Consider the following 25,121-nt stretch of genomic DNA (forward strand, 5'->3'; position numbering starts at 1 on the left):
GGGGCGCAGCCGCTCACGGGGAGCCGCGCACCTGACCCCGGCCACGGCTCCGGTCCCGGCAGCGGCCGCCGCGGCCGCCGCAGCCGCGGGCCCCTGGCACGTCTCGGAGCTGGCGGAACGCTCCCGCCCGAGTATGTCACACCGAGGGGAACGAGCAGGAGCTGCCCGCGGACGAGACCCCCGGCCGTGCCCCGCCGAGGCCCAGCAGCTCCTTAAAGGAGGTGCATTTAAATGCTAAAGCTGAAGCTGTGCCTCAGCATCGACCTTTGCCTGGCGCTGGCAGCCTCGGTAGGGAGTTTCCCATCTTCCATTAGGCCTTACTGTAGCCAAAGCTATTTTGTCAGTGTTTACAAGGTCGTGATTTTGGGCTTCACCCACAGCACGGACCATCCTTCAGCCTCCTGGTGCCTGGAAGAATGATGGCTGCAGCCGCATGGAGGATGGTGGAGGATGAGCCAGCCTTGCATCTAAGCCCATGTCTTAGCTACAAGGTTTTGTACAAAACCTTTCCAGGTTTGCCTCCACTGCACGCAAACATTCCCAGAACCTTTTTGCAGCTAAAAACTCTTAGAAGTTCACTTGCTGGACGCCTCTCTGCTTAGCCAGTCCCTGGGGCTCTAACAAGCAGTTCTTGAACAAAGCCTCAACTGGCTGATACCAGTTCTGTAGGGAGCAGGGCCTTGTCTTCCAGACCCAGTTTCCCTGGGGCTCCTCTTTCAGTCTGTAGCTGTCAAACAAGCGCTGACTGGGTCCAGTGCCCAGATCTGACTGGGTGGTGGCTGTCCCACACCTCACAGAGGTGTCCTGGCTCTGCCTGCTCAAGGAATGCCTGCTCAAAAGGACATCTAAGAAGACTGGGGGACACTTGGCTGTGTTAATATGAAGGGGTCAGTGACAGGCAGGTGTCCAAACTGCCTGAGAATTTCCAGCACCCTAAATCAGCAGATCCTGAGTGCTGTGCTTACCTTCACTGCTCTAATGGATTTAATGACACAAAGTTACGTGCTGTTTTGACTTTAAGCAACCTGGTCTAGTGGAAGGTGTCCCTGCCCATGACAGGGGGCTAGAACTAGATGGTCTCTAAGGTCCCTTCCAACCCAAACCATTCTATGATTCTATGACTTGCCCATTGTACATGCACGGAGTTCAGTCTCAGAGCAGGAAACCCAGCAGAAGGGCCTGGAAGAGAGGTGATGCAACCCCTATCACCAGCTTTTGGCAGCTCCAAATCCCACTTTCTCCAGGGTGCAGTTAGGGAGATTAGTGAGCAGGGTTTGGAGACACCACCCTGTCTGCTAAGGCCATTACCACAGAAGATGTGCTTTAGATACATTAAAAACCCCAAGAGGTACAAAGGTCAAGATAATTGCTCTTTGCCTCATCAAGACTTTCTCTCACCAGAAGACAACTTCTCTGTTGTAACCACAAGGAGATCCAGTGATTATTTTCTTGTATCAATCCACTACTGAAGTCTAAAGCTGTGACAAGCTACTGCAGCTGTTTCTTCTCTCCCAGTTAACTGCCTGAGAATTCCTTTCGTGCCTCACCTTTTGCAGTACATTTCAATGAGAAACACCAGAGCCACAGAAGAGCCAGATTTCCAGTGATTTAGGTAAGACAGAGTTCTGCAAGAGACAGAGCGATGTTCTTCCAGGTGCACTTTGCTCCCTTCATGTCAAATTATTTGCCGGCTTTACAGCTACAACTCAGCAAAAACACTGCCTTTAAAAGTTCTCCTTTCTCTAGATTTTTCCATCCAGTCATAAATACAAATATTTTAATATAAATGGTTTGGGGTTTTAAAAAAGACAGAATTTTCAGAGGCAAGTTGCAAAAATGAAGCTTGAGTGACTTTAGTATTTCACACTCCCAGCTACCACCAGGAAGTAATAATTTAAAAATGTATCTAAAATACGTATCAGAAAGACTTCATTTTAGGGGGTATGTGTACTAAGGGTTAGAGCGTAATGGTAAGTATTTTTTCTTAAAGCCTTAGAGATACTGAGATCCCACCACAATTTCATTTCATACCCAAACCTATTTAAGGAAATACTTTCTGACCTGCAGATGAGAAGACAGGTGTCCAGTTCAGAAGGGATTCCCTGACCTTGGCTGTTCTCACTGTAGAAGACGAAGGAGAACCAGGGTAGAGGCGGCACGTCCCAGGGTCTCTGGCTCATAGGAGCCCTGGCTCACAGCTCTCCCCTTGCTAGCAGCCCTGCGAGAAGCACAGCACTGCAGCCAACGTGAGTGTCGTGGGAGCCAAGCAGGGTCAGGGCTGGCTTTGCTGGAGCTGGAGAAGTGGGAATATTTAAGCATCAATGACAGAGTGAAAGACTGCACTGGAGAGGGACTGCAGACTTAAAATGCTGCAAGGCTTTGGAGCAGGTCAGAAAGTGAGACTGAACATACATGTGTGCAGTGGGGATGTGGCCATAGTAATACAGAATGTAAAAAGTGGGAGGAAGATTAGATCCAGTGAGAGTGAGACCCACTCACCACACTGGTGCCACTTCACCAGCAGAAGCTTTTGACAGGGGTTTGCTTTAGCTAGCTGTGAGTTGCTTGGCTGCAGGATTCTCTGTGGGAAACTCCATGGCCTGCATTGTAGGGGCTTATTTACTACCTGAGATTTGGAAATCTTTATAATAAAGATCATGTTATTCAAGGGGAGAATGCCTGCAGGAGTTAAGTTTATTTGAATAACATTTATCAAAGAGCAGTAAAATATTACCAATAAAAAAATACACAAAATTTTGAAGGTGAAAAGACAGAACTGGATCTCCTTATTCCGAAATATTTCTTATTTCAGAGAGGGTCTCAAGCATAAAGTAATAAGGTAGATTCAGACAAGAAATTAGGAAGAAATTCTTCACTGTGAGGTGGTGAGATGCTGGCACAGATTGCCGAGAGAAGCTGTAGCAACCTGTGCCCTGGCAGTGTTCAAGGACAGGTTGGATGGGGCTTGGAGCAACCTCGTCTAGTGGAAGGTGTTCCTGCCCCTGGAAGGGGGGTTGGAACAAGATGATCTTTAAGGTCCCTTCCGACCCAAACCATTCTATGATTCTATGAATCTATGCTGAGCTGAAATTCATACAGAGAAACTCCATTAGGAAAGGTTTTATTCCAGGGACAATTTACAATCTGGGCTTTCCTTTCCTTATCTGTATGTTTGGAATTTTCCTGTATCAGGAGTCTTGAACATTCATTTAATCACTCAAACCAGTGCAAAGCAGCCAAACTCAAGTCCCAGTTACTTAAACAGAATTTGAGTTAAAATGAATGTGTAATACTCCGAATACAAAAATTAATCAGCACAGGCATCATTAATCTTCTTTCACCTTCCTCTCTTAGTTATTCCACATTATTCACCAGAACTTGGAAAAATCCAAATGGTGGAAATTACTTGTTAGGACTACAGATCTTCTCAAAAACCATGTGCTAATAGCTACTTTGTCTTGAAGAGACTATAAACATGCCTCTGCGTAATTGCTAGGAGTATAGAAAGAAGCAGCTCTTCAGGTATTCAGATCACAAACTAGGTAAGACGCTGGTTAAGAACAACTTTCTTGAAGAACTGTAGGAACTAGGTTTAGCCTACCACATGCAGGTATTTTTACATGCCTTCAGTACCAAAGCACTGCTCCTACATAAATAGGCAGCCCCCTTATTTTTCTGAATGCTCTTAAAAGGCAGTGTTAAGTTCAGCATACTTCACTGTGGAGATTCCTACAGGACACAAGAGGAAAATTTTTCACAACAAGAACAATCAGGCATTGGAATAATCTCCCCAGAGAAGTGGTGGATTCCATGGAGTTGGATACTTTTAAGATTTGGCTGGACAGGGTGCTGGGACATCTAGTCTAAGTCATGCTTCTCTAGAAAGGTTGGAGCAGATGATCCTCAAGGTCCCTTTCAACCCGGTATTCTGTGATTCTACGATTCATTTTGTCAGGTTTTGAGATTACAAAGACACAGATAACACATCCGTAGAGACACCAGTACCTTTCTTTCTAAGCTTTGAGGGAAAAAATAAATAAAAAATCCAAGTCTTCACATCTTGTAACTTATAGGTGTTAGCATTCAACTTCTGCTGTTACTTCAGATTCCTCTTCAATCTACACTGGAGAGATCAGAGAAGACAGATGAGACTTTCACATCAGAACCACAGCAAAGCCCCTACTGCTCGCATCTTGGTTAATGCTTCTCAGGACTACACAACATTTCTACAACATTTCTAAGCAGTGTTATCAAAAGCTGCAGATGAAAACCAAAAAAGGATATAGAGATGCAGTAAAAGACATTTTTTTTTCCCCAGTGCCAAACCTGGGGCCAGACTAATCTGACTTAACATAATCTAATCATTGGGGTATTACACATTCCTTTATTAAAAAATTGATTGATTTTTTCCACACATAAAAATGGTGATAATCAACACATAAATTTGTATCAAAGAATGACAATTTTCAAGTTCCATAAGAAACAAAATCTTAGCAATAATCAAAGCAATTTCTCATATAAATGAAATCAGATAAGCCTCAGTCTTTTATTCCAAAACACTTTTCTACAAACTATGTGTAAGGGATTATACCCAACTTTCCTGGGCATGTAATTAGTGATTATTATGACAGCCTAATATATTAACTCTCCAAGAAAGGAAGAGCTTATTGCTCCAAATCTCATTTTGAATGAAAGTATTAGTCTATTACATGGATCATTTCACAGCTGGCTCGGATTTATGTAGAGTTTGATGCAGCAATTAATTCTGCTCAGAATTAAGGGAACAGAAAGATGTAGTCAGTTATTTCTGTAGTCTCTGGTTACAGTGTTATTTGATTGAAGAGGTAACGTTGAAATACATCTTTTTTTAGCAATGAACTCCTAGAATCCTTCAAGGCCATAAAACCTCAGTAGTTTGTTTTTTAACCTAGCAAAGCAAAATGTATTATTTAGAGTTACAATATATAACATTTATGATTTAGTGACTGTGAATAAGCAGGTTCATATATTACCTGATTCTCCTCAGAGCTTTCAGGATAGCTACTTTGTACAATACACCAAGATGAAAAATCACGAGAAAACCAAGGACGAACCTTTCAGATCCCCCTATTTTTATCAGTTACACTCTGAATTACAGTTACGTACTTTCCCATATTAATAGATCACGTGTCTGAATCCTCATCCTGAAAAATCAGTGGGAACACATTAACTAAATTATTTGCCTTTTTTTTCCCTTTCTGCCCCAGTCTCAGAACTTTTGGACTGTATAGCTTTTATAGCTGTAGCACAGGCAGTTCTATGCACTGCTTTGTACCTGCATATAGAAAGAAATAATATGGCATTAAATTAACTTACACCTTGCACTAGTTTTAATGTGTCATTCAAGAAAAATAGCAATTTTTCATTGGTTACTGAACTAAAGTTCAAGTGTCAACTTTAGGTCAGTAACTAAAACACTGTGTGTGTGCACAGTGGTTACAATGCTTACGTATCACAGAATCAGAATAGTTTGGGTTGGAAGGGAGCTTAAGATCATCTAGTATGTCTGGTATCTATAAATGTATTCTGATTATGGTCAGAGCAGTACCAAGGAGAGGTGTTCAGGCACCAAGGCCTTATTTCTTTCCCTTTTGGTACTTCTAACACACCAAAAAGCTACAACAGTACTGGAGGTGCTCTGGAGGCATCAGAACCTTTACTGGCAAGGCCTGATCTCACACCTCCTAAGTCCTAGGCACAGTTTTTGGTGGGGGGAAATACTACCAACAATAGATGATGACTAATTCAGGAGCCACTAAGACCAATCTGACATCTCCAAGTCTTTGCAACTGGATGGGCTGCATCCTAGCGTGCCAGAAGTGTTACTAAGGAATTAGTGGTTGTAATGCTGTCCTCCAAAAAATGTTGCACACACACAATTATTGTGGTTTCACCTCAGGTTTGTTAGGCAGCTGCATATGGGAGTATGCCTTCACAATGTGTGATAGGATACAGGAAGGCAAATACTGAAACAGTGTTTATATCATTACAGTAAATTAGTTTATTAGAACTGACTTCAAGTGAATTGCTTCCAGGGTTATACTGAAGTGATTAAAGAATTTATTTATGTATCCCCATTTAAGTAGCATTCTTTATTTTAACCTCAAATTACTTTTAAAGTCTCCATGCAGTCTGCTTTAAAAACCTGAAGACACAGCCATTATTTTTTTTTACTTGGTAAATTTGATTCATGCTTTGTGTATATAGAAGTGACTTTTGTAATTATGTATATTAGATACACAATAAAGCATGTGCAATGCTAACACAGCAGCCTAAAAATGTTGTGAAGTTTCGAGTTTGTATCTCAACAGTAGCCTGTAAAAGCAGGATAGGAAAAGAGCCTACTGGGTGTCTGTTTCATTTATCCAACAACAGTTACAGTGAACACAGAACACCTGAAAAATAAATATGCAAAGATTTGAGTTTGCTTTTTGTTTATTTTACCATTCTACAGTAGTACTTTGTTCCTGATACGCTTTTGATGGAGCCATTTACAAGATGCAGCTCACTCTAAAGTCACTACTAGTTTGCTCTGTATATGAATTCTGTTTAAAATATTATTGACCTATGGCTGGACTTGATGATCTTTAGGGTCTTTTCCAACCTAAATGATTCTAAATATTAATGTATTTTATGTAAAATGTTTCAGACAGTCTGAGTTTCAACATTCTTGAAAGTGCATTACAGCCTGCAGACTCAGATGTACGCTGGTAGTTTTTAGACCCACTGCTGGCTGACAAGCTGCACGTGCCATTTGAATTTCTAAAGCTCTCAGAAATAACCTGTATCTCCTGGAAAAGGTAGTAGATTGAAAAGAATGTGGAATGTGTCTGCGTGGTATCTGGTCATTCAGACATGTAGGAGTGCATGTGGTCTAGCTGGCAATCTAATCATCAAGAGGTGCACACTCCCTCTCAACAATTTGGAAAAGCATTTATTCTTTTCAAGGGCAAAGGGTTCTGTTGGTGCATGTGTTCTGTTTGTGCATTTTAGTTCATTTCTCTTTCCCAGTTTTGTGCCAGCTGCAATAGGAAATCTATTATCCTGTGTTTTGAAGAAAGAAATATCTCCAGACCGCTGGAGAGGGGAGGCATGGGCATGGCCAAAAAGCCTTTTAATATTGTTTTTAGGATGCTGAATGATGTGGCAGTGTTAAGTACTACAGATTTGGCATATATTAAAATTACTTTTCTGGTTTTGTTTTTAAATTACCACTACTGAAATCTAGGTTTACACAGAAGATAATGCCATTTCTATGTCATCTTGCATGTTTGTAATGACAGAGTTAAATTTTTCCTTGTAAACACATTATGAATCATCATGGGCAGAATCATCAAACACCACATTCAGCAAGGCTGTAAACATGGATACAGAAAATACTATGAAGATACACATTACTGTAATGTTAATTGTGGTCCTACAAAACCACTTAATTCACCTTTGCAGGTAGTACATATCCTCCAGAAAAAAGAGAATCAACCACTAAATTGGGTGAATTGCCCTCTGAAACCTTACAAGGGCCACAGTAACCAGAAACTGTTAGTACCTGACCTCCATTCAAACAGCTCTGCTTCAGCAACCATTTTCATTTCAGAACTTCACTTCATCTCTTTATCCTTGCACTTTATCTTGCATTACAGTGACTCCTTTCATATCCTGTGTCATGGCTGAATAACTCAATGAGAAGTAAATTCCTTACATTTCTCTTCCACAGCTTCACCACTAATTGCTGATAGATATTTTCTAGACCTCACTGAGGTGGTGTTTACATTTTTCCTTCAACACCTTCACCAAGGAAAGGCAGTGAGTCAGGCTATAGATGCTGGACAAGGCACTCCAGGTCTGTTCAAAACATGCTTTCAGCTCTGCCACACTACTACAGCTGGTATCCAAATATCTAGTGCACTTAATTCTGAATTCAGTTTTAGTGCTTGTAGGTTATTCAGTGGATAAAACCTGCTGTAGGATGCACAGCTGAAACTACACTGGTTTGTATCATAGTTCTGTATTTCTTCCTGTCATGAAGCCAAGGCTGAAAGTATTTTTTATTTTTGAATTTTCAGAAGTTTGCTGGAATTGATATTAGTAAGAGAACAAGATTTAGGTTACCTGGAGGTAACATATTCCCCCATGGTTCTCTCAAATAAGAGAATTATATTCTGTAATAAGAAATAAACATAGGATTGTAAAAGTTATGGTTTGGGTATGCAATCTTTATAAGCTTGTATCAGACTCCCCCCAAACTGTCATATAACACGCCTTAATAATTCTAGTTATTGTAATGCCAGTTAGATTCATATAAACAAAAGCCTAATATACATGCAGAACACGTACATTCTTACCTGTTATCAAATATACATTACGCTATCTAGATTTCAGACCACACAAATCACCTCTGCTCAAGGCATTCCTAAATATTTCATAAATAAATACCTACAATGCTGGTACAGTCACCTGCCAAAGAGCTAAGAAGAGGAAGAAGTAACATTGCTCACTGCAAGTTTCTTCCCTTTGAACTAAAACTTGAGCTACACAGGATGTATATGGTGGCTCAGAGAGTGGCTTATGATTAGTTGCACAATCCAGTGTGCTTACTATATGCTGACTGCATTATTTAAAGATATAAACATATTGCTAATCACATCACATATACTGGAGAGACAAAAGGTGACTTTCCGACCAAATTCTGAATTGCTACAGTATTGCTATGAGTACCTACTATGATACTTAATTCTATGAGTAAGGAAATGTGGGCAGAAACTGCTGGTTACAGGTTAAGTTTACAACATCAAAATTTCAACAACTTCTCTATTTAGGGAAAATTCATATTCGTGCATCCCATTGGAAGGTATTAGGTATCTTTAAAATAGTTAAGAGATTTGTTTTCTTTTAATTACTTCCTGCCAATATCCATAATTCTCTCTAAATGTTCAAAACTAACTTAAAATCCAATATAAATTTGCTATTGTTTTTATATCACCCAGAAAGAAAGATTAATGACGTATTTCAGTAATATAGTAATAACTGGCTTTGTTTCATTGTTCAAGCTGTATGTAATCCTCAGTGGATCTTAGATGTAGGTTAAAAAGGCATTAAATGCCTGTTTTTCAGTTGCCAAGGTCAAACATCACCTAGCATGTATAGGGAAAGAGGAAACATCTGTTGGAATAATTTATTTGACTAACACAAAGGTTAGGATTCAAATTCACTAATTTCTTTGGTCCAATACTGAATTTCATTAAACAATACAAGTATTTGTTCAGTTCCTCACTTTACATGTGGGCACATTTATGCATATCCCTAATTAGTGGGTCTGGCAAGGGAATACTGTGATTTGTCATTATTTCATATTTGCACATACTCTGAGAATGAATATTTATGTATTTTGAGGTGGGGTTTTTTTACCCCCAAAAAAGAACATTTTAAAGAATTCACCAACCTTTAGGTAATTCCCAAGACTCTTTGGTTTCCATGGAGTTCCACTAATAACAAGATTAGAATAGGTCTTAAGATCAGTGATTACACATGAAATTGTAATTAATGAACAGCAATCTTCAGCATCCAAGATAAAAGTCCCACTTCCAAGCTTTTTGAAAATATTAAATGCATGTCATCTGACTTTAGTTTATTCTAACCTTTATGTGATTCAGAGTCAAACTTTCTAGACTAATAGTGAAAAAAAAAAATTAAATAAAATCACTCAAATAGTTTAATTTGCAAATGTGCGTTTATACAAATATAGACATTAAGATCAGATCAAGTATGGGAGATGCAATCTTTGCCTTTCTAGGATCAAAAGGGATTTACAAAGGGCCAGGATTGTAGTCCAGCTTCTTAATACTGGGAAAATTTTTGTCAAGCAAAGAAGCTGAACAATTGGTCAGCTTTTAAATATAGTATTGTAGAATCAGAATTCATTATCTCAAAGAAGATAGCAGAAGTTCTCACACTGAAGAAAACATCTTTCTGGGAGGTGCTGTACACGCATGTTCCACCCTTTATTGTCACTACTTATAATTGTAAAGAAAAAGTGCAGTTTTATTCTGCCTGGCACAAAAGACAGAATGCTAATAAAGACACAATACAAGCTGACAGAACCCTGCACATGTGGACAAACTCATTTGGCAATGGAATTAAAATAAATGCATGTTTGCATGGCACAAACACTAGCCTGCACTCCTCTACATTTCACAAGCCTGGGCTATTCACTGGAAAATAATTGTGTAGTAGCACTATTTTGTGATAACTAGTGCATTATTCCTTCAGTTCTTGTTTTCAAACTTCTCCACTGCTGTGTGCCTTCTGCAGCAGCAAAAAGATAAAAAAAAAGAATGGGCAAATATATGATGAGTTTAGTTTCTTCTTAGGCCAGAATACGTCCGTTGTCTTATGAAGGACAAAAATGATACTTTGGAGGAGAGCAGCTGTGTGATTTGCAATTCTTCTTCCCTTTTTAAAGAGAAAAGCAGCTATTTTTAATCGAAACAGGAATCAGTAAGAACAAAACTGATGGAATTGAAAGTGGTAAGTTGTCAAGAAAAAATTGTATTAAATGCTGCTCAGTTACTAATAGATTTTGATTTGAATGTAAAACTACTACCTTTAGTAATTTTGTTACCAAAGAATTCCTGTGTCAGTTGAATTTATTTACCTGCAGCATTGCATAAATGATGAATTTTTTGTGAGCCAGCACAGCTGATAAATAATAAAACAGTGAGGTTAAAAGTAGCATTAAAAATCTGGAGGGAGTGATATTAGGTCCCCAATACTGAACTAAACTATTACTGCAGGTAAAACTGAAAAACTGTAGGTCTCAAACTGCAAATCTCTGTGAGCAGATTTTATTTCCACAAACAGTTGCACTAGAGTTCACAAAGCTGCTTAAGTGAGTAAGAAATACATATGCTAAACTCAAAACTATTTAATTTAATCTAATGTCTAAATGTCTTTAAGGGACACACAGATTTTCTTTCTAGATTATCTTGATGGTCTTGAGCTGATGCTACAGGAAAATGCTAATCAAGTATATACTACACTGGAACATCCCTATTAGAAGTAAGCTAGAATGATGAAAAGTGATTATTTCTCCTTCTGCATATTACTATGTGCATGGGATCAGCCTTTGCCAATGTTGACAGTAACTATACTTCCAAGAATTAACTTGGATATTATTTTATCTTTGTGGAAAATTACAATCAAATGCATATGAGAGAAACTAGTAACACAGAAGTTATTGCTGTTAGCTAGACTATTGATTTATAACCAGAAACTGAAATCTATTATCCTGTGTTTTGAAGAAAGAAATATAGAAAATATAACATGGTTAAAAAAAAAAGAAGAAACCCAGAAAACTTCTTCCATATTAAATTCTACCTTCACTTCCTCATTTTCCAACAGACTCAGTAAGAGCTGTACAAGCAATAACCAACGGAACTAAGAGAAAGATATTTGAGGAACATACCTAAGTTTTTGTCTGACTTATTTTTTTCCCCAGGATTCTTGGCAGAGGTTTTCTTATAGCTTTCTGCATCTCAGACAAAACTAAAAAATCTGCTTTTCCTTTCACAGAGTGACTGTAGTGAAAGGGAAGAACAGGATGAAGTGTTCCCGAGTCAGCTGCAGAAAACAAACAAAAAAGGATTAATTCAATATCCCAAGTCAAACCATATCTATTTTAATATTCAGTATGATTGATCACAGGTTCCAATATATCTTATTAAAGAAAACAGTATAATAAGCGTTAGGGTTATGTCTCAAATTTGATAATTGAGAATAGAAAACTTTGTATGAAATTATGGAAAGTGCTGCCAACACTGATGAAAGGAAATAATTAAAGCAGGTATTTCCATTCAGGTAGAGTTATTTGAAAGGGAGGAAATTCAATTACATAGCACCTCCTTATATCAGCAGTTATTCAGAAGACAGAATATTACTTTCAGAACTGTTGCCATTCACATATGGCTTCCAAACACTGAATAAATTGCAACTTTTTTGGGCCTGAGGCTGACAGGCTGAGTGCTTTTTTACTTCATGTCTTCAGAAACAACTGGTCTTCATGAGATTTCATGAATTAATAATTAGTGTGTATTAGCAATTAATAAATAGTGGTTATAAAGAACATGTTCTCTCCCTTAAGCTACCTATCACAGTTAATCCTTTGAAAGCAATAGTGTAACTTCCACCAGTTTTATTTGATAAATACGGTCGCTCAAACCATTTTAAGTAATTTGAAGTCTAATGTCTACTTCCAAACCCTGCAAGATGGCAAGACATGCTGGTAAGGTTTTAATCTGTAGTCAGCTCTGTAACAACAACAACCCTGACATTTTGATTAAAAAAAAGAAATAAAAATTGAAGTTTATTTCAGGTTTTGCTTGAGTTTCAAAACTAATTTGTTTCCCACTTCAAGAACATGTTGCCTTTTCTTATAGGTTTAAGGCTTTTTTTCCTTCAGAAGGGTTTTCTAGTTTTTTTAATCTTTCCGAGTTTCAAACTTTTACTTCTGCTAGACACGTATCTTGGGAAAGCCTTTAAAAGGACTGTAAATCTACATAGATCAAATAATTACCAACAAATACATTTTAAAAGTCTGATGTATTTCATGCACATTTATTCTAGAATGCCCAACAATTTTGCTTTTATTTATTATTTATTTTAATATGGAAAGTAATCAGAAGTAATTACAAACATTCAAAATGTAGCTACTCTTTTCCATAATTCTGGGAGATAGGGATAGAAGGAAAAAAAACCACCATATAAATTACTGCTAAAATTAAAGTTTATAATGGGAAAGTTCAGTTTCTTTTCCTGTGTTTGGTCTTACCACCAGTACAAGTCTTATTCTTAGTATCTTTACTGTTAGTTGCTATTTTATTTTTTGCTCTAATATTACAAATAAGCATGAAGTAATTGATTAGTTTGCTTACATAAATGGGCTGCATGCTCATTTGTCATTCTTTCTTCGTTTGTTTCCCTGGCAGCTTTGGAGGCTTTCCAATTCATTAGGAACTGTCTTTCCATTTCTTTAATTTCTTTCCCATCAAGGGATTCTGTCAAAGAGAAGAGAACATTTTCTGTGATATCCAGAGTTAACAAAACTGTATGCAATGTGTACGCCTTCTGTATTTGCTCTCTTCAAATCTTTTTTGCTGCTTTTAGTCTTTTGGTAAAAAGAAATACCCAGTAAAGCTTGATACTTATATTCAACCTGCAAGAGTAAGTTGACATGTCTGAATAACAAAAGAGAACATCTATTATTTTTATAACTTTCAAGGGAAATATATACATTTCACATTCTGTTAGCATGCACCACTTTTTATGCTATGCTTTCACACAAGATATATATAGATGCAGAAATCCAGGTTAAGAGAGAGAAACTGCATGTCTTGGCAATCAAGGGGTCGTCCTGATCATGCAGACAGATTTGGCTCTTTGAGGTTAACTTTACTCACTTAGGTGAGTGTTTATGCTCTATGTTTCCTTGGTTGCAACTGCATTTTTGCGTCAGACCAAATGAAATACCTCATTTGGCCACAAATTTATGTTGCGTTAGAACTGTCCTAAGGCACTGTTAGTTACACTGTGCAGATAAGCTTTTGCTTTTCCTTAAGGGCCAATATTTTGTACTTTCAGAAAAAAAGAAAAACAAGGTCTGTAATTACAACTTCTAAGATAATTGCCACCTTTATCCCCAAAAGGAAAAAATGAGCAGATAGGTTTTACTTTTTTCTGCAGCATGAATGCTTCTGCAGCACGAAGAGTAAATTACTTCCTTTATGCTAAAATTATCTCAAAATAATATAACTGCATCACAGTAAGGTTAATAAATACATTCATCACAAGTGTAGATTGCTTTTAAGGACAAATGTTATATAACAAACTCAAACATGGTAAGGTACGACCTGTACAACAGTAACTGTACAAATAAAACATGTAAGCAACTGCTACAGGCTGATAAGGAAGACGACTAGACTTGTCTTTGAGAATCATTTTCACAATGACTGGAATATGAACACAAAAAAGTCTTATTGTTATAGCACAATAGAATCTTATGATGATAGAATATTATTATAATAGCATAATAGAATAGAAAGTTTAGGTTGGAAAAGACACTTAAGATCACCAAATCCAACTGTTAACCTAGCACTGCCAAGTCCACCACTAAACCATGTGGCAAGTACCACATTTACACTTTTTTTAAACACCTCCAGGGATGGTGACACAACCACTTCCCTGAGCAGCCTGTTTCTGTAGTTGACAACCCTTTCAGAGAAGAAATGTTTTTCAATGTCCAATCTAAACCTGCCCTAGCACAACTTGAGGAACAATCTCGCCAATCATCTATTATAAAACAAATTATTACTTATAATAGCAAAAGCTAAGCATCATGGTTTGTGCAGTTGATTACAGAAGCAGGTTTAGCTACATTATCTGTACATAAATAAAACTATTATAATTTGACCTCAATATCTATGGCAATAATTGTGTTTACATATATAGTGCAATTCAAGAATGATTAATATATCAGTTATGTTCTAAAACAGGGAGGGTTATGGATGGGTTTTTGGGATGGCTATTGTTTTACCTAAAGTTTGTGACTGTACTACAATCCTGTCCCTGTACTTAGGCTTGTTGCAGATGGGGTTTCCTGCAAGTTCCATTCTGCGCAGCTTTGTCCATTTGTTTAATACAACCTCCAAATCCTGCAATTGGTAAAAGAAGGGAACATTGTCATTATTTTTCCCTCTCCAGAGTAAACTTGAATAGTAATGCTATTTGTTCTGTCAGGCCCAAATTCTGCACATAGGAATAACTTCAGTGAGACTATTAATGTATTAATATGCATGTTAAGAATGTGCATTTTCAAGTACAGTGGTGTATAGCATTCCCTGAATATGTCATAATTGCACAGAAAAATGGTGAAGCAGTTGGAAAACTCTGCACAATTATGGACACAGTAATACCAGCTGTGGAAAATTACCACTACAATCCCACTCATGAGCACCTAATGCTAAGGAATTACCAGCCAAAAAAAAGGTATGATATGTAATGTCTGTTAATGTATCCCCATGGTTCCACAAAGCACTCAAGAGTATCAGTGTCTGATTATATTCTGAAAAATCTGTGGAAGAATAAATATTTTACAGAGAAAGAATAGACTAAAAAAAGCTAAAATTGTGCAAACCACAGTAGACTGCCTTGCTCTTTATTTATGTGTAAACCTGTATTTTACAGAAGAAAGAGTAATGCCCCACATAACCGAGTGTGGTCAGTTACAGTATTGGCCCAAATAGTGAAATTTTTGAAATATACCTTTCTCCATCTGGGTTCTGTCTGGTTACTCAAGGGCAGTGTGACCTAGATAAAATTTGTTCTGTCTTTTAAATACAATAAATTCAAGTTAAAAGGATGCAAAGCTTAGCAGCTTGGTCCTTTCTACTCTACTAATTTCTGAAATACTTTTGTCTCAAAATTGCACTTAACTGTCATCCTTAATGGGCTTCCTTCTGTGTATGAAAAGCTCAAGGAGGGATTCAGAACAATCCATATGATTGAAGGAGGAGAGAGAATTTATATTCTACAGTTGTAATAATCTGGAAAAAAATCTACTAATCATGATGTGACAGATTCTAAACTGCACAGTCTATAGAATTTTGTAGCTTGATGCCAATAATGAAGTATGAAACAACACAGGTATCACTTAAATCCTTCAAATTTAGAAAAATCACGTGGGTAACACAAACAAGGAGAATTCTGTTTTTGCAGGCCCTACTCCCTTGGTAGAAAATCCTCCTGGGAATATTCTATGGGTTATATAACAAGTGTTTAAAAAAATCATATGGAAGAGGAGGTGGCAGCACAGCCTCACACCTCCAAACCATGTAATTTTTTGTCTATTGATATCATCTATCATCTATTGTTATCCAGTGATGATAAAGTCTTTTCTGAAAAACAAAGAGCAAAATCAGTTCTGTGAGGAGCAAGACTGATAAAACAATGCAAGAAACTCAGGACCAGTCCACTGGAAGAAGTGTTGATAAATCTCATAGTATTACACAGCAAAGCTTTGTCAGCATGTATCAGAACAGCAACATGTATCAGATCAGCATGTATCAGAACAGTTTAGGTGCTAACAATCACAAACACAACAATTAGGGGAAAAATATTTTAGGCTAGGGCTATTAAAAAAGAAATAGCATTTAACAAGTGTATTTATTAATTCTTACCTGAGCATTCAGGCATTGTCACTGAACTCTGTAATGTGTTCTAGATTTCACTAGGAAGAATTTTTTCAAGTAATAGTTTTGCAACACAAAGTTGTCTATTACTGAAATATAATGTATGTATACAGATTATCTTTGATGAATCTGTACAAAGAGTCCCGTAGATCTTTTTTTAAGCTGTTACTTACTTGATAAATGACCCAGAACATGCTTACTCCAGTGTATGTTTATCTAAGAGCACACTAATCCTGTGCTGAAATATGATTACCCTTTCGATACGCTCTAGTTGTTCATTGCCTTCCTGTCTCTAATAAAGTGCTTTCACTTCCCAGCCTTTCAATAAGCTGTACTAAAGGGACCAGACACTCTTCTGGGCAGTCTCCGTTTGATAAATGATCATGTCATGCTATCACTTTGAGGTCTGCTACAAAATACTGACGAGCAAATTATATTCCATTGGGGATAGAGAAGAGGGGGAAGGGCAAGTGCCTTAGTAGACAGCTGTAGTGCTGGCATTAATGCTCTTACCAATTAATGACGGTCATTTAAGAATTGGTATTTGACCAGTATGCTCCAGTTTTTATCAGAAATGTCTAGTCCAACTGCCTGACTACATCTACAAACAGCAATTTGTCACCATTTTGATTACCTGTCATAATCTATTTGAGAAAATCTATAATTTTTCTCTTGTTCCTGACTCAATTCTGAAGAGAATGAATTCATCTTTTGTGATATCCTCTTGTCATAATCAATACTGGGCAGAGGTTGAATAAATTAAAGACTTAAGAAATACAGATTTTTGTAACTATTTCTAGCTGTATTTTCTCTATTTATCCAAATACTCACACAAGTCATACTCTTCCCAACACTAACATAATAAATAAATAAATACTATACTGGCTTTTTGTAAACAGGAAGAGTTGTGGGGGTTTTCAATAGGAACAGTTGTTTTTTTTAAAATTTCCTTAATATTCCAACCCCAAAACACTGGAGCTTAGAAGTCCTTGTGAATGTGTCTATAGTAAACCAGAAGCTTGATAGGATAAATAAATAAAGTAGCAGGCAATAAAAACCAAAGAAAAGCCAATTCTATTAAAATCAATTATATTCTTGATAAGTGAGCCAAGACATGCTTTCTACACATGGTAGCTAGTCCTATTAAGTTAGTCTGCACGAACTGAGAAAAATGACTTAATTTTGTTCTGTCTACATATAAATTCAGTCATGTGAAACAAGGTCATATGCCTTGATGTCTGTTAATTTTGCTAACAGTGCCCTGAATTAGCTAGAACTTAAAGTGCTTGAATTTCCTAGCCCAGATTTTCAACTACATTGAGATCAACATGGCCTTGTTGATAAGTGAAGGAGTATAGGTTTTCCTAGTAATGTGAAAAAATTCATCTAAATGTTTAGATATATGATAATTCACCAATTCTATAAAAGTGAGAAAAGTCTACACGAGAAGATTGTATTTCATACATTTCTTATGCCTTTCATATTTCCCTCTTTTGCAAAGATTCTGTATTATTCCTGTTGCCATCCACCTCTGCTACACAGCTCACTGCTGTTGATCAGCCCTGCTCGGCCATGAATGGCTCCTCTACTTCTCTACAGCTTTTCTTCCCATGGGGTGAAGCAGAGCTGGGTACATAGCTCTCTGACACTTCTGTCATACTGCGCTGCTATTGTCTCTGATCAATGCCAGGCATTCCCGAGGATGTTCTTGATGGCAGTGATGGGGAAGTGGGAATGGGAAGACAGGGGACATAGAGCTTTTGGCGTGAAAAAGAGGAATACATAAGAGTTTTTAATACAGAGGGGCAAGAAGGAGAATGGAGGCAGCTTGTGTGGGAATGAAAAAGCCTTTGCTGCTTGTAACAATTCCAGCCAGCAGAAGTGATTAACTATATGTAGTACCATGTATACTAAAATCCTTTCAGCTATCACAATTTAGAATAATGTGAGCCATGGAATCATGAAATTTAGGGTTGCAAAAAATTTGGAACATACTTAATGCTTCCCCCAGCTATGTTTATTTTTAAACAGTTAGTGGATATATAAGATTGTTCTGCTAGATGGTCACTCTGAGTTAAAGCCTTTTAAATAGAGCTTAAACTGCCTTTTTTAAAATATTTTTCTTTTTCAGTAGTGTGGGGTTGGTGTTTTTAATTTAAGTAAGAATTTATATCAGTGATAAGTAGAGCCTACTAAAATGTAATCTCTAAACCTCAGTAACTGTAGCTGTAAAGTTGAATATCCAGCTGCACTGCTGTTAGACTGTAGCTGCATTAATGTTAGTCACATTGAATATGGTCATTCATTTTACAGGTCTGCAAAGATATGAAGAGAAATACCCGATCTGCTCCATATTTGCAAAACTTGGAGATTGTTTAGAAAACATTTTCTAAATTCACCAGAGCTTAATCCAAGCGTAACTGGCAGCAGCAGCAGCAGCAGCAGCAGCAAACTCAAATGCTAACCACGTAATTTTTCAAAAGCTGTGACTGTGTAACATTGAAATGTAAATGTCTGATTGATTTGGATAAATATAAACTCTGGTCTTCCTGATGATTAAGTAATGAAATTTAATAATGATTAAATAATACATACACAGCTTCTGAATAATGCAGTCTTTTTGTTCTCTACTTGTTCTATGTCAGAAGATACTGTTTTTCCCTCTGAGACACTGAAAACACTCTCTGAACTGGCATCCTTATTCTTAAAAATAGTTGGCTCTTTGGCTAAGACAATCTTCTAAGATCATCATAATTGGAGTCTTTTGCATTTATAAGACAGAAAAAATACAGTAAAAAGATCTGTAAAAAACATGATAATGTGTTTTATTTAGAAAAGAAATCCTTTTCAAAAGGAAAGCTTCGCAGACGTGACCTATTTAAAAAAGCTTACTGTTATTTTGTATGTAACTAACACATTCAATATGGCTTTAATTACCCATCAAAAGCCTACATGAATTCTATTTCGATATGAATTCAATCACAACTGCCAGCCAGAAACACAGCTTGAAATGCAATACATTAATAATCCACTTGTAAAAAAGAAACGCATTGTTCAACATTTTAAAATAATAAAATGCAACAAATTAAGAGTCCAAATAAAGTACATTGACCTAGAGAGCTGATAGACTATGCAATAAAATACTGAAATCTCCTCATCAATAAACAGAACTGGCAAATTTATTAGGTGTTGTAAGAAGTAATAAGAATAGTTATTTTAATAATTACTAACCATTAAAAGTTAACTTTTCTAAGGAAATAGAATGCATATGCAAACCAGTAATGAAAGTGTTTATTTTAATCACGGCTGTTTCTTGGTGGTTTGAGTTATTATTTAAGCCAAATCATTTTAGTATTTATTAATAAAAATATAAATTTAATAAAAAGCAGAACACTCATGTTTATGGTTTATATCAAGTGAAAACTGTATTTATTAAGTTATTTATAAAGTTTGTTTCATGCTTCTACCATGCAATGATGGTGATAGATAATGTTCAACAGAAATCTGATATTCAGTTACTGGCATGTCACTAAAATTATTTTTTAAGTGTTCTTCATGTCAAGAAGTAGAAGACATATTAACTTATAAAGATAATGAGAAGTGACAAGACCAATTCTCCTGTTCCTTTTTGAGAAGATTAGCTGGAAATTTTAAGTGTGTGTAGAATATTCTGTTCGAATCACATGTACTACTGCAAAAGAAAGAGTGAAAATACTTTTATTTCACTTGTTTTAGCTGTGACTGTGGCAGTTTGCTTTTCTGCTTAGCAGAAATTTATATCACCCATAAACAGAACAAATATTTAATACCTTGATATGTTGAAGCTGATTGTCAACTGCTCTAAGATAAGAAAGATTTTCCAAAACTGCCAGTTCGTCTAATTCATCAATGTTGTTATTGCTGATATTCAACACAGACAAAGATTTCTGGAGGAGGAAAAGCAGAAAAAGAAAATACTTCTTTTTTCACGCCCCGCATAAGTGAAGTTGTAAATTCATACAGGAAATTCTCTTAGAGCAAGGACAAGCATATGAAGCAGAAATGTGCAAATACAACAACCACATACCTCACACATTGTTTTATGTAGGCTTTCCATATTGTCCTAAAACACTGTTTATTTTGGAGTCAAACCAAGACAAGATTATTTCTCAATTACTTCAGGAATTCTTAGTGAATACAGAATTTTTATTTTTCTCTAAACATGTTCAAATGCTTTACAGTTCTGTGAATGCTACTAACTCTATATTTGAAGTATGAAACAGACACAGATATTGATTGCTTTTACCAAGGTTACATCTGAACCACATAAAGCTGAAATCCATGTCTGATGCCTACCTCATCTTGTTTAATGGCTTGCCTACTCTGTTTTCCTTTCAGGCTTGATATTATGAACCTCTGGGTATACATACATCTGTTCCTTGTTCCTTCTTTGGAACACTAGTGAGTCACGTAATGCACTTTGTAACAGATAATAGCTAGAGAGATCTTTACATTCTAGATAAAATGTAAATGGGTTTCAGGTAGTACTTAATGTAGTTTCACTTTAAAAGAACAAGAGGCTTCTACCTCTAGAAGATTAAAACCAACATCTCTTCAAGTGAGTTTAAAATTATACCAGATATGCGATTTGCTATTAGTTACAAAATGTCCTTTTCAGCAATGCATATAGGAAATGGAACCCATTCAAAAATCTTACCAAGGTCTACATTGCAGGAAGAAATTACCAGAATCATCCCGATACGCACAGTGCATAAACTTAAACTCCTCAGTCAAAACATTCATTATATTGTCATCATCCAAACATTTGCTTCTAGTACACAGAGAACTACATGGCCCCATATTTTTGGCTCCTTCCTCTCTGATAGCATTAAGAGCCAAAACCAGAAGAAGATGAAGTAAGAAGTGATGTCTTAAAGATGGACCAAACACTTAGCACTTGAAGAATAAAAATAGAATGTTTTTATATGTAGCCTTCACAAAGATGTTACATGGTCAAGAATGCAAAGTGTTTCTTTCAAAACAAAAAACAAACCCACACCAAAAGACCTTAAACAAAAGCCATGAAGAACTAAACGCTAGTGATTCTAGGCCAAGATGCTGAAAAACACTGAAGTATCAGATTTATCGTCCTGGGAAAATATTAGCTCTATAACCTCCCTCTACTTTCATAATAGAGAAGGAACGAAATAAAAGTGCTCTAACAGGAATGACTTGTTTCTATTAAAGGAAAATGGCAATACACGTCTTGGATTACTTAACCTCAAAACAGAAAGAATTAGAGCCAGATCAAATGTTTATGACAGACACTTGAACTCATTTTTCAGTGAGTGCTTCATCTTCACAAAACGAAAAAGCTCACCAAGCCCTGACTACACTTCAGGAGATACAGCAAGATGAATATTTTTAGTATAGAACAACATCCATTCATAAGTCTACTTTTTTAACCACTTCAAGAATATATTTGATGTTTACTTTGTTGAAAGAACTTCAGAAGTTGGCTTTCCACAACATAGAAAAATTGCACAACTAAAACTGAATATTTTTGATTGTGTTGCTGTTAATATCCAGAAAAAAAGCTGTTTACACCTCTTTTTTTGCCATTGTATTCTCTAGAGAAATACAAAAGGAAGTAAATAAACTAATATAACAAAAATTGACTACAAATTAAGTAGACTGAGATAACTAGCAGTGATAAATTCTTACCCCTTTTTATTCACATTCTGTTATATAGGTATATGGCATTCGCACATTTCCTTACTTCCTCTCTCTCTTTATTCTCATCTCCATCCTTGATAGAAAAGTAAATGAAGTAGAATCTGTTGGGCTCCTTGCTTATTTAAAAATTGGAATGGGAATCCCTTGAAAGAATGCCACCAATTGGGAGAAAAGGAAACCACACAGTGATCAAGCCTTAATCACTTTCTTTTAAAATATTGAACCACTGATTAATGGCTCACTGAAATTCTCAGAATGTACTTACTGCCAGGGACCTAAGAGATCTTGGATCAAACAGAAGCTTTCCATTATGGGGGAGATGTTGACTTTCAATATGTAGCTCCCTTATTTCTTCTATTTTATCCAGACCCTCTACTACAGTGATGTAGTTGCCCCCCAAATACCTGCAGAATAGAACACAAAATAGATCTAATAGCCTTTGACAGTAAAAGCAAACACAAGGCTTCAATATGTTAAAAAGATACTTAAGTATTATTGAATAATACCTTGGAATTATAATAGAAAAAGTAAATCACCTAGCATGTGAGTAGAGCATACAGCTAACAAACAGATCCAAGGGGTTTTAGCTACTTTATCTATTGCTATTATTATTTTTATAAAAATAATAATTATTATTATTAAATGGCTGAAAAAGGAAAATAATTTAAATGCAAATAACTATGTTATGTTATTACTTACATCATAGAATGCTTCATTAAAAAAAAAAGCAATAACTTTCATTTGAAAAGCAAAATTTAAGAGCTCAAAGGACCTTAATGGCTACATAGTATTTAATTTCTTAGTGCAATAATTATTATTTTACTAGTGAAATAAATACATTATTTTCAACTTACAGCTTTTCAAGTTTTTTCAGTGATGAGAGATTTTCCATACAGGAAATACAATTGTTCTGAAGGTAAAGGTGCGTTATATTTGAAGCAAAGTCCAAGTTCTGGATTTGATTGATTTGGTTATCATATAAATATAGAACTTTAAGATTTTTGCATGAAGAGAGGTCACCCTGAAATAAAGAGTAACAAACTATGTAAGAGTTCATTCACTGCCTGCTTCTGGAAGCTGTTTATTGGTTTTATATTTATGTTCTGCTTCATGTTTTATACATTTTCACCTTTAACAAACACTTTTAGCAACTGTTTTTCCTAGAAAGGCTAAGTCAGTAATCATCAGATTTAAGACTGACATCCATCATTACTATTCTGTTGTACAGAAGCTGAGGACTACAGACACCATCACAGTTACGTATATGTTTGCCTTCATGAGGTGGATTTTCAGAAAAGTTAGTGTAGTTGGCTGTGCACATTCCTAGGAGTGGGCTGAATAAACCCATTTACTTGCATGGCTCTGTTCACATAGAACAAGCTATTTTATCTTGACTAAAATCACACTTTTAAAGCAAAAACCCACAATACACAACAATTCAATTGTTCAGGGTTCATCAATTTCAAAATGTGCTCAGTATCTTCAAGGGATTTGAATTAACTTGGGACTTACTCAAACCCATCTAAATTTCCTATTATTAAACTCAAAGGAAGAAGGACTGGGTTAGGCTTGCAGGTTTAGTCTTTGAAAATGGAAAGGTCTTGGATTATTTTTAAATGAATAAGCCCCAGGGAGCAATTTATAAAAAAAAAGTAGATTTTAACCTGACTAATTTGAAAAAGCCACCACACCAGTCCAAATCTGTTAACATCACTTGGCTTATATCCTGTTCTTGAACTCCCCTTTCCTTTCTCAGACTTCCTCTGAAATCTAAGGAATAAATCACAGATAGATTGAAAAGATTGTGCTGTGAGTTAACAACTCTTTGTACGAAGTCCCAAGACTAAAAAAAAAAGTAGCATTAATGAGACTAAAGTAAGTGTTACACTTAATTGTATGTTCAGCAATATTACTTCCTCAAAAAAAATTCAATCTGATCTGCAAAATTTCTCATTAATTACATCTTCTTCTATTCCAGAGTTTGCATTTTTATAAAGGTAACCATCAAGAAATACAAATATTTAAATTAAAAAAACAAAACAAATAACAAACCTGCTGCAAATATGAACTTTGGTTTTAACCTCGACCTGAAGTCTTCAAGAACACTGGAGCTAGATTTCAACAGGGCTAAAGCACTGCTGTCAAAGCCCTACACCTACTGATTCAATGGCAACAGCCTGAGTATATTGTATAGGAAAAGTGTCAGGTCTAAATGATTAATTTGAAATACTCTTTTTCTGAAGTGGCTAAAGAGGTAAGCAAGTGGAGTTATTTCCATTCTGGTGACTTCCTGAAAGGCCTTTTACAACGTAGCAACTGTACGAAATAAAATAGCAAATTGTTTTGGTATTTTATTTTTAAGAGCTGCAAATTTCTGTTATAGAACTGTGAAATACTGAAAAAATAAAATATTTAATCTCCCTTGTGTAACTACTTATATGGATTTTCTCTTTAACTAAAGCAAAAATAGGGTACTGATAATACCCTTCTTGTCTGCTATACAGATGATATATATTTCCACAGTTTGAGATAAGTAAAATAATTCAACAAGATTTTTGCCACATAAACAAAAAGTGTCAGGTCAATAATAACAAATGCTGCAGACTGTTGGAGCTACAGTCACCTGCTTTGATGTTCTATATGAAAAGTTACAGCTGAAAGATTATTTTCACATTTCAAATGCCACATATTTAAAATCTATTTAAACACTGGTATGTACAAGCAGTGTTCCACACAATAACAGCAGTGAACACTAAAGCATGTTTCCAAACAGATGCATGATTATGGCTTAGTTACAAGACAATATAAATGTTTAAACACAATATAGCTGTTATAAAATAGAAACTTGTTTTACTTGTCTCCCGAACTATAGACAATTCATTGTAATAGTAACTACAAAACATTTGAATAGGTAGGTTAAAAGGAACAAAGAAAAATAAATCTTACAATTGTATCTATATTTTTAGCTGATAAATTCAGATGAGTTATTTTTCGCAGGTACTGCCCAAAGTCCTCTTCACTGCGATTCTTGTAATTGATGCTTCTAGCAATGAGGTCCACTGTCAGTCGAACCATGATTTCTTAGTAGGCCAAACTGCTCTAGCACTGCTTTTAATAGTGTATTCCATG

General features: G+C 36.2%; 1 protein-coding gene across 3 annotated transcripts; it reads right to left on the reverse strand.

The window, feature by feature from the left end:
• Positions 1 to 2,255: 2,255 nt before the first annotated feature.
• PPP1R42 (protein phosphatase 1 regulatory subunit 42) lies at positions 2,256 to 25,121 on the reverse strand. 3 transcript variants are annotated; one of them, XR_013956285.1, is made up of 9 exons: positions 24,939 to 25,121; positions 22,847 to 23,013; positions 22,258 to 22,396; positions 20,087 to 20,203; positions 14,624 to 14,741; positions 12,966 to 13,088; positions 11,501 to 11,655; positions 4,006 to 4,123; positions 2,256 to 2,293 (listed from the first exon to the last, which is right to left on the reverse strand). XR_013956285.1 is itself a non-coding variant. In XM_080611143.1 (9 exons), the coding sequence occupies exons 1-7, from the start codon at positions 25,065 to 25,067 to the stop codon at positions 11,501 to 11,503; spliced, it is 948 nt and encodes a 315-aa protein (XP_080467269.1). In that variant the 5' UTR covers positions 25,068 to 25,121; the 3' UTR covers positions 3,947 to 4,123; positions 9,479 to 9,521. The 3 variants fall into 3 exon arrangements, 2 of the variants coding, with proteins under 2 accessions (XP_080467269.1, XP_080467268.1); XM_080611143.1 differs by lacking the exon at positions 2,256 to 2,293 and adding an exon at positions 9,479 to 9,521 and having other exon boundaries at positions 3,947 to 4,123; XM_080611142.1 differs by lacking the exon at positions 2,256 to 2,293 and having other exon boundaries at positions 3,947 to 4,123.

Source organism: Psittacula echo, assembly GCF_963264785.1.
Source record: "Psittacula echo genome assembly, chromosome: 2".
Classification (NCBI taxonomy): domain Eukaryota; kingdom Metazoa; phylum Chordata; class Aves; order Psittaciformes; family Psittacidae; genus Psittacula; species Psittacula echo.